This window comes from Marmota marmota, unplaced genomic scaffold (assembly GCF_001458135.2).
Source record: "Marmota marmota marmota unplaced genomic scaffold, marMar, whole genome shotgun sequence".
Lineage (NCBI taxonomy): Eukaryota > Metazoa > Chordata > Mammalia > Rodentia > Sciuridae > Marmota > Marmota marmota.
In genome coordinates, this window is record NW_026000168.1 from 11,792,306 (window position 1) to 11,802,831 (window position 10,526).

Below are 10,526 nucleotides of genomic sequence, written 5' to 3' on the forward strand. Positions count from 1 at the left end.
ACATGAGTGTATCTGAGGCACAAAACACCATTCACAGCATTGTCCCAGGTAAAATAATAAATAATCCCCAGCCCTTACCCTCAAGGATCTTATAACTTGGCAGGGGAAATAAGACTTGCACACAAATGGCTTCACTACAAGGACGATAATGATGGCTGCCAGATGTTTGGGGAGAACTGAACAGAGCAAGGAAGGAACACAGAGTAAGGCAGCATTCCACAGTCAGCTAGGAGATGTGCATTCAGCAATTACAGGATGCGAAATGAAAATGGAGGAGAACAGCACCACCAGGGACATGTGCAGGTGAAAAATCAGGTGGCACTATTTATTACTTATCTCTCTTTTTGTTGTTGTTTGTTTGTTTGTTAGCTTTGTTTTGTTTTGTTTGGGGCATGGAGTTTCTAATAAATAGCCTGAAATTAAAATTTAAAAATGGATGTAGTCTTGGTCAAAGACTGCCTGAGATGCTGGCGCTTAAAAACTAGCACTTGAGTTCCCATGTGTGCCTGTTTGTGGCTTCCTTTCCTGCTTCTTTCCCTTCCAAATTAGTTTGTGCTATCTTAACAGGATAGCATCTCCGGGGATTCCACCTTTTTTTTTTTCCTGGTATTGAAACAGAAGAACTAGAAGGGAATCTTTGGGGCTTCAAACAACAGAAAGAAAATACTATATAATTGAAAGAGTCGAGAGGCATTCTTTCAAACAGGCCTGGGTCCAGGAGCACAAATGTTTTAATGAAGCTCCAATCTCTTTCTTCCTCTCACTCTCTCACTTGATTTGTCTGTCTGTGTTGTCTGTCTGTCTCTGTCTCTTTATATTTATTTCTCTTCTTTTGAATTTAGATATCTCCCTGTTCATGTGGAAACTGCTGGCACAAAATATGACAGGGTTATACGCTCACAGCTGGGGGACTGGGAGGGAGAAGTAGGTGTCATCATTGCACACTATTGTGCATGGTGTGCATTTACGTAGGAAGTCATCAAATGAAAGGGTGATTGATAGTTACACTGTGTACGAGGGCAGGTTTATATATGAATTACAGCATGGTTTTATGGAAGATCACAGTAAAACATCTTGTTCTTACCGAATCAGAATTGCATAACAATTTCCCAAAAGAGAATCATAAAGCATATTGAGGAAGGGGGACCATTTTTATCTGATTTGTACAGAAATATGTCTGTGTGGTAGTTGGTAACCCTGAGTCTCCACTCTAGGTGCTCCATCTGGGCCTTAACTCTGAATGGCTCTGGTTTGGCTCTGTGCTCATCTTTGAACTCAGCACTTGGGCCAGAAGGATCTGATGCTCTGATTAGCCAGGCCTAGACTGTAGGAAATGGAGTGGGTTCTCAAACCCAAGCTTTGAAATGTGCAGGGGTCTGTCCAAAAATAAATTGATGGACTGTTCCACAGAAGGAGGAAAGTGGGTATTCGGCAAAAGAAAACAAAACAAAAAGTCCTAAACACCAGAAAATGTTGCTAATGATCTTTAGCTATCTTTGTGCTGGTTTTCTACACATAAAGGAACAGAGAACATTGGCCTAAAAAGAGCACCGTGGCCAAAGGGACATGGCCTATTTTAACAGAGGATTTGAGAGTTAAAACATAACTTGGAGAGCATCCAGTTCATCATTTTCCAGATGGGGAAACTAAAACTCAAGCAGGGTAATAGAAATGCCAAAGGCACATAGGTAGTTGGTGGCAGAGATAATAAACTACCCATCTTTTGTCCCTCCCAACTCCTCTTAAATACAGTAATACTTTCCCATCATCAACAACAAACATCTGTGTCTGGTTTTCTTTCTGCCCTCAATTCTGTGTAATATGGTTTTGGTGTGCTCCAACAGAAAGTCTCAGCAAGCTTTGAGTTAATCTCCTTGAGTCTACTCTAGTTCCCAAGGACAAAAATATTAAATGTCCTTACATCGGAATGAGAACCACTTGTTGCTTTAATGGGCCAAGTCTTGCAGGAGGGAACACCTATAATAAAGAGCTTCATAATTGCAGTTGCAACCTGCTTTGGCATCCAGACTTTACCCCAGGATCCCCAGTAGAGAAAGAGAAAGGCATTCCTAATCTACAGGGAGACTTATGTGTGTCCCTTTCTCATACCAGCACCTCTTCCCTGCTGTTTCCTAACCGCAAAAGCTTGTCACCATCTCAGAAACGTCTCTGGAAATAGGTCGGAGGAAGCCTTACACCTGTCAAAGCTAGAGAAGAAAGTGTGCTCTGCGGAGTTCTCAGTTCCATCTCTAGCGACAAAAAGAAGAAAAGCAATGAGTTCCAGGTTTTTGACACAGAGCTGCTGGAGACTGCGGTCAGTTTAGCCAGCTATAGCCCTAGTAACCCCTAAATACCAAGGATGCAATGCTATCTCTAACGTTTGCTCTTGGCTTCTACTTCCCTACAGGCTAGTCCAGTGTCTAGCCCTATGGATACCTCTAGGTAAATGTTTTTTAAATCATGAATCAGACACTGGTGTGTTATAGGTTTTTCTTAGTAAAAACTAGCACAAGGATGAATCAGGAGTAAAGACTAGGGTATCCCAGTGTCACTCCTTCACTGGCTTCTCCTCCTCCTCCTGGTTCCCTCACGTTCTCCCAGAGGGAAGAGCCAAGTCTCCGAACCTAGGGTCTGGGAGCAGTCAGCACCAGTCATCCCAGGCTCATCCCAAGCCTGCTGCCACCTATACCCATAATGTTGGTGTGGGTGTAGGAGGACAAGAGGCTTCCACGGTGAGTTGGGGGCAAGAGCTCAGCCTTCGCCTGCGACCCGAAATCCCTAGATTCCTTGGGGACCATGAAACTCCCATTGCGAGGCAACCTCCCCCCTTCCCCAGCCGCCCACCCACTCCCCCCTTACCTCAGTACGCAGCCCCTCCCTGCGTGATGATGCAAACCAGTGGGGAGGGCGGGCGCTGGGAAGGGTGGGGAGAAAAGGAGAGCAGGCGAGGAAGGGAGGGAGAGAGTGGGAGGAGGAGAGGGAGCCGAACGACCATTTAAAGCGATAGCAATCCCTGCCCTCTCCCCAGTGCTGGGCTGTTCCAGAGCACAAGCTGCAAGCCCCGGCGCGAGCGCGGCGCACTGGCTGGCGAACCCAAGAGCGCTAGGCGCCCCAGGCTGGCGGGCGCCCTGGGACCCCTCACCCTGTCTGGCTGCCCATCCTCGGGCGCCCCCACCTTCCGTGCCTGCAGAAGTCCCTGGGCTTCCCCAAAGGAGCTCACCTCTAGGGGCCCGGACCTCCGGGAGCCCACCACCATCCCCTCCGGTGCCGCCGCCGCCACCGCAGCAGTCTGAGCAGCATGGTCCAGCTCGGGGAAGCTGCTCCACGTCCTGACTTTGATGAAGTTCCCCTGCTGCGTGCTGGAGGTGCTCCTGTGCGCGCTGGCGGCGGCGGCGCGCGGCCAGGAGATGTACGCCCCGCACTCGATCCGGATTGAGGGGGACGTCACCCTTGGGGGGCTGTTCCCGGTGCACGCCAAGGGTCCCAGCGGAGTGCCCTGCGGCGACATCAAGAGGGAGAACGGGATCCACAGGCTGGAAGCTATGCTTTATGCCCTGGACCAGATCAACAGCGATCCCAACCTGCTGCCCAACGTGACGCTGGGCGCGCGGATCCTGGACACTTGTTCCAGGGACACTTATGCGCTCGAACAGTCGCTCACTTTCGTCCAGGCGCTCATCCAGAAGGACACCTCCGACGTGCGCTGCACCAATGGCGAGCCCCCCGTTTTCGTCAAGCCAGAGAAAGTAGTTGGAGTGATTGGGGCTTCGGGGAGTTCGGTCTCCATCATGGTAGCCAACATTCTGAGGCTTTTCCAGGTAGGGGGAGGGGGGGCGCTCCCTCGGGTTGGAACATGCTTTGGTTCTAGGCGCTTTTAGCTTTAATAGCTGGTTTGGACTCCAGGGTTGCGGGGTCAGGTCGGCCTTCCCGCATTTCCACTCTGGAAATCCCGCCGAATCCCTCTCTCTCCATCCTAGGAGGTACCTTCTCTGCTTGCTTTATTTCCCTTCCATCACTCCCCTGTCCACGCTCCACTCCACCCGACTTGACATTCTGGATTTATGGCCCCATTTACAAGAAGCAATCTGCGAAAAACAAGGCGATGATTTAAATGGGTTTGCATTAGAGTGAAATATGGTCCGAAAACCGGCTTGTAAAAGTGCTGGGCTCCTAGAAAAGCAGGTTAGGCGCATGGATATGAAAGATGAGAAGATGCCTAGAAACTGGGCATTTCCTAACTCCCTAGCGTCCCACCTGGAGCCACCTAGGAAACCTCAACTTCTTTGGAAATTTTTGAGACGACCTTAAGGAGGCATTTCTTAAACTGAGGGGTCAGCTAGATGTGGATGTTAATAGCTTTTCTTTCTCGGGTTGGATTTCCGACCTGTAGCCAGTCTTCAACAGAGCCAGGGGCAGGATACGTGGGGGAACCTCCCCAATCCTGGAGATGCCACCTGCAGACGTGACCCCCCAGTTGATTTCCTCCGGGCAATTTTTTTTTTTTTTTTTTTGCACCATCTAAATGGCATTTGCAGTTCCGCCACTGGCAGGAGCTGGACGATCAGCTTTCTACTCTTGCCACTTAAGACCTCAGCCCAGAGATGAGCTCATGCTAACTGCGAAACAAAATAGCTTTCACTGCCTGCTCCCTCCGCCCCCTCGCCTTCTACCTCCCTAATTCAGCCCCCAACCCCAATCCTGGACTCTGATCTCAAAGGAAGATTCTCAGAGCGAGGCAAGAATGCGCCTGGGGCGGTGGGGTGCGCTTAGCAGGGACCCGAGGTTCTACTCCGGGTTCCGGAGAGCCGCGGCAAAAATGGGAGGAAGGCGGATCCAGGACTGATGAGCGGTGGGTTCTACCGCAGTGCTCTCTCGCCTCCTGTTCCTGCAGCCTCTGCCCCGGGGCTCCAGTGCTGCATTGGGTATAAATGGATAGCTTTGAGCTTCAGAAAATGAGTTTCAGAGTCTCAGCGACAGAGGGTTCTCTTCTCCGTGTTTCTTCCTGTATGTGCATCTATCTCTGTCTCCTTGCTCTGTTTTCCCTCCCTTTATTATTTATTCTCCCCCTCAACCTCTGTTTTTCTCAAGAATTCTTTCTCAGTTGTAAGTTCTCCATTCATCTCTGTCTTGATATGGCCCTTTCTTAATGAAAGGCTCTCTGTGCTTAATGGTACCCAAGCCTGGTTAATCCCTTCCCCAGATATGCTTGATGTTCCTGGCACCATTATGCTGTCCAAATCTGAGAAATTGTCTCTTTCTCAAGAGTTTTCTCTAAGGGTGTGGGTTTCAGGAGGGGACTCCTTGTCAAACTCAGGATGTCACTGCTCACCTCCTTGGGTGCAAAGTTTGTTTTCAAGAAGGGGGGGCATTCATCCAAGGGGGCAGCCTGGCATGGCCCCTCTGGTCCTTAGAACAACCCTGATGCCTCCTGAGTGTACCAGTATAGACAATCTCTAGATGTTTGTAAACCTTAAGTGCTTTGGGGGTAGATTAACTCTGGGTTGCTTGCTTTGGGGGGAAGAACCTGGGGTTTTATAATCAAAACCCAGAAGTACTTCCCTTATCTCTGGGCTCAGTGCTGGACAACTTGAGAGGGCAATGCTTGGGGTGATAACAGCATTTTCCTCTCATTCCTGGGGCTTGAAGGCACATTTTGTGTTTATCATTTTCAAATCATTTTTCTGCCTGTTTCACTCTTCACTCAGAGCATTGGGCCCACTGCAGATGGGCCTGTGGGTCTGAAAAAAGGGAGACACGTTGAAGTCAAGAAAGCCTTTGCAGGTTAAGCTCAGAACTGTTTGCTGGAAAAGATTACAGCAGGAACCAATTCCTCATCTTAGTTTTAGAACCTGAGGCAACTTATGGAAACAAACAGCTGATCTTACAATCAGTTTCCCCATTCCCTGAGCCAGAGAGGAGAGGAACTGAATGCCAGTGTGTACAGTGTGGGTTGGGACTAAAACATTCAAAGAAAACACTGTCATTCCTCTAATTTGCAAATTGCAGCTATTCATGTTGGATTGAACAGCTGAGGGGAAAAGAGCCCCCCATTTTCACCTGCATTTTATTGAGAAGAGGTTGCACTAACTTGTAGCTTGTGTTGCAAGCTAGATAGCCATTGGTTAGCCATTTCCCAAGTTGACATGTGAGTGTATTTGTGTGTGTGTGTGAGTGTTTCTTTCCCAGTGGTTTGTTTTTTTTTTTTTTTGGCATGTGATTTCAGAAGCTTCCTTAGCATTCAAGTCCAGCCCCCAGCTTTCCAGCTTTGTCAGCCTGCAAATGAGTAAGGAAATTAATGGTGCACAGACCCCGTTGTTCATAAGCACAATCAGAGAACAAGAAAATGAGAACAAGTGAATCTTCTCTGGGATTCTAGGGTTCAGCTCAATTAAAAGTTGTCCNGTGTGTGTGTGTGAGTGTTTCTTTCCCAGTGGTTTTTTTTTTTTTTTTTTTTTTTTGCATGTGATTTCAGAAGCTCCTAGCATTCAAGTCCAGCCCCCAGCTTTCCAGCTTTTGTCAGCCTGCAAAATGAGTAAGGAAAATAATGGTGCACAGACCCCGTTGTTCATAAACACAATCAGAGAACAAAGAAAAAGAGAACAAGTGAATCTTCTCTGGGATTCTAGGGTTCAGCTCAATTAAAATTGTCCTATAGAAAATAAATTCCTCCAAATGATTGAATTCTTTACAATGTTTTGAGTATTCATTTTCCCTCTGATCCCTCTGGGTTGCTGGGGTGTGAGGTGAAGCCAAACTAATCAATTGAGGTATAAATTTATGGTGAGCTAAGTCTCTAGCTTGGGGGAGGAAATTCTCTGGGACTAAAGTGTGGGGGTGTTGGGGGGCAGGAGAGAGTAATGAGATAGCAATAGATGTAACAGCTGCTGCTGCTGCTGCTGCTGCTGCCACTGGCAAAGCCTTGGGATGAAGTTCTTTGATGAAAGTGAGGACCTGGGTTTGAATGACTACTCAGATGTAAATAGTGTCTTTGACTTGTAATTCTCATTTGCCCGTTCCTGTTCTGGTCCAAAGATAGGAGCTGAGCAACTGCCCCCTCTCTCTCTCTGCTCTACAGCCACACTGAATAGGTTAGTAAATGACATGGATGAGAACAGGAATCATATCCAGTGGGTCTTCCAAATCCAGGAATTTGAGGCTAATGAAATTAGTGTGTGGCCAGGGCTCTGCCAAGTAGAATTAAATCAGTACCGCTGCCTTGCAATGCATTTTCAGCCTGGAAGCATCAGGGAGGAATTTCTGGAGATTTGTATTTGAGCCTGTGCAAAATAATACTCTCTTAATGCTAAGAAAGATTAAACATAAATTAATATTGACTATGAGTAACATATTTTGAGAAAATAATCACATAGTGGGGATGGCTTAAAGTTGAGAGGTTATATAATTTGGTAACCAAAGAATAAATCTCCTCTGACCACTGTTTTATGGGTTGTAAATAAGATATATTATACTGGGAAGTAATGGGAACATTTTTATTCAAGGCTCCTCTGTTATTGACTTGAGAGCAAACACTATGAGAGTATAAATAACTTTTGCTACATCAGATTTTGAATGAACAGTATTTTACATGTAGTGACATGGATCAGAGTATAGACTTGGAATTGAATAGCATCTCTTCCACTTGTCCTCTCCCCCAAACTAACTAGATGGAAATAATGGTCAACTGTATCCTTAAGGGAGCATATGCAAATGTAAGATTGTACCAAAATTGACATACATTTGTAAATGTGTTAATATTTTTTCATCTGCTCATTGAAAAAAATACAATGTCAAACTTCTAGGATAGTATTTTATACATAAGTGCTTACACTTTCCCTTCCTTTCTACCCAGTTCCCACTCTTCTCTCTCCCCCTGTTCTCTCTCTTATGTAATAGAACAGAACTCAGCTCCTAGGGTAATGTGGTATTACTATAGTGGGGAATTTTTTTTAAAGGCAACTCTATCCTACATATTTTTTAAATTGCATAAATATAGGTGTCACTGCCATTTGGAATAATCTGTATAACAATCTCTGAGTCTACATTTACTGGGTTTTAGGAAATTTACCTAACAGATGGTGAGTGGGTACTTTTTAAAGGGACATTTTTTAAAAGAGCAGAGAGGGAAGGAATGAAGACATGCACCTGCTATATTTGAAGAGACTTCCTTGTGTATTTTATGTATATGCAACCCATATAATTAGGATGTCTTTGGGCATTTTTCCCCTGGGGAATAATTGAAGCAATGAGCAAGTTTACTTCAGTTTCACAAATGTTTGGAGTTTTGACAAACAACAACTGCTCTATTTTTTGTACCTACCTGCAGATTATGTCTTATTAGATCTAAAACACCATAGGTAGGTTACAGAGTATTCTGTAGTCTTTCTTAATCCTGTCATCAACTGGTTAAGTTACCCTCAATAAGTCACTTAATTATTCTTCACTCATCTACTTCATTTGACTTTTCTCTTTAAAAAATGTAGTTTCTAATTACATATATAGAGCATAATTTTTCACATCTCTGGTTGTATACAGAGTATATTCACACCAATTAATGTCTTCATACATGTACTTTGGATAATATTGCCTATCACATTCCACCATCATTTCTAACCCCTATGCCCCCTCCCTTTCCCTCCCACCCCTCTGCCCTATCTAGAGTTTGTCTATTCCTCCCATGCTCCCCCTCCCTACCCCACTATGAATCAGTCTCCTTATATCGCTGTCATATGTAAATTTTAAAAATTAATTAAAAATGTAGTTTCTAGGAGTGTCTCCTCTTTTTCTTTAGATTGGAGAAAATCTGCTCTTATCAAAACCTTCAGACACATCCTTCCAGTTCCCTGTTAGAACTTTCAGTGAGTTTGGGAGAATTTAAAAGGGTATTTTCACATAGCTGACTTGGTCGTTATTCACTAATTTCCCATATTGAGACTTTTTGGAAATTATTTTATCAGTCTGCTCCTTCATCATATAGATAAAGAATGGTAGTAGAGAAAGTGACCTTGTGGGAGCTAACTATGTGGTCAAGACAGGGTAGGAGAACTCTGGAGTTTACAGTTTCATCTATCCAATGTTCCATCCCATCTCATCTTACAACAGTACTAGGTTTCTCTTTGGGGAAACTGCTAGATAGTGACAGTCTGCCTGTGTTCTTGGCCCCAGAGATGAGTCACTTGTCCCAGGCTGAATAAATCTGTTGATTGATTCAGTTGTAGGTATCTGACTATCTAGACCAATCAGAATCCTCCCCAAGACATATCTGTCAAAGAAAAGTGGGAAAATTATTTCTTCTCTCTGGAATTTCCAAAATGGGGTTGATGGGATGCTGGGGCAGCTAGTGACCATCCAACTCAGGAAAACACTTTCTGTAGCATAGACTCACACTGAAGTAAATGGGGCTTAATAGTAGAGAGAAAGCTGGAGCCCGGCTGACCTGGAACTTATAAGTCCAATTAGCACTGAATCTAGATTCACCTCTAAATTTTTAGTACATGTCTTTAAATTAAAAAAAACAAAAAATCTCCTCACATTTGAGCTTGATTTTTGCCACATGCAGTTGAAAACAATTGATTTTCTACATTAATGTAACTTTCACTGACAGGCATTCATTAAGTGAAGAATAACATACATTTTTTTGTGCTTTAAACATAATCCTTCTAGCCCTGGTTTGGTATCTTCAGGAGTCTACATCCTTTCTTACTCTTCCTAACATATAATAATTGCTTTAAAGCATTCATTAGTACATTTTTCCTATCTTGATGCAGTTCAGAGAGAGGGCAGATACTTTTGATGTAAACTGTAGCCTATGGGCCTCTTGTCTAGAAGCTTTGGAACTGTACTCAGTTCCTTTCATTAAAGTAAATCTTCTGTTGATATCCCCAGGGCACAGAAACATTTTCATGGCATAATGGAATACAAAGTATATTAAACTTCTGGGTCCCTATACAGTAAGCAGCAAGCTTGACTCTACTTTGGTCCCCTTTTCTTTAAATAGGCAACTAAAATCAGTTGCAAACACATTTTCCCAACAACTAAATTGCATATATGGTTACTATTTAAGAGGATATTTATGCAATATATATGTATATATATATAGCCAGAGTAATTAACTAATGGACCTTTTAAAAATTGATACAGTAAATATAAATGTTATATGCATAAAAAGAAAACCCTTTTGTAGGAAATATGTATCTGAAAAGAGTGTCATAATTCTTAATGTATGACATGTTCATGTTTGACAACTAACCTTCAATTATGTTTACTACTAAATGTTTCTTGAATCAAGTTCTTAGATTATAAGATCAAAAGTGAAATATATAAAATTACAGCAATATAGGCTACATATCACATTTTATGCAAATAGGAGTTCTAATTTCTTTTCAATAATAGTAGTAGTGACCACAATGACAATTTGAGTCCTCAGTACAAACTGAGCCACTGTGCCATGTACTAAAAATAACTTCTTCCCATTTAGTTCTCACAGTAGTCTTAGAAATGTACATATTATCATCTTCATTGTCCAGCTC

The 10,526-nt window shown here is 43.9% G+C and overlaps 1 protein-coding gene across 3 annotated transcripts in view; it reads left to right on the top strand.

Moving 5' to 3' along the window:
- The first annotated feature begins 2,937 nt into the window (after nt 1-2,937).
- The window catches only part of Grm7 (glutamate metabotropic receptor 7), an 839,293-nt gene continuing 831,704 nt past the window's right edge, over nt 2,938-10,526 (top strand). For all 3 annotated transcript variants that reach the window (XM_015494953.2, XM_015494954.2, XM_048787053.1), the window contains exon 1: nt 2,938-3,818. In XM_015494953.2, coding sequence (XP_015350439.1) covers nt 3,339-3,818 — 480 coding nt within the window. In that variant the 5' untranslated portion in view covers nt 2,938-3,338. The remainder of the gene's footprint in view (nt 3,819-10,526) is intronic.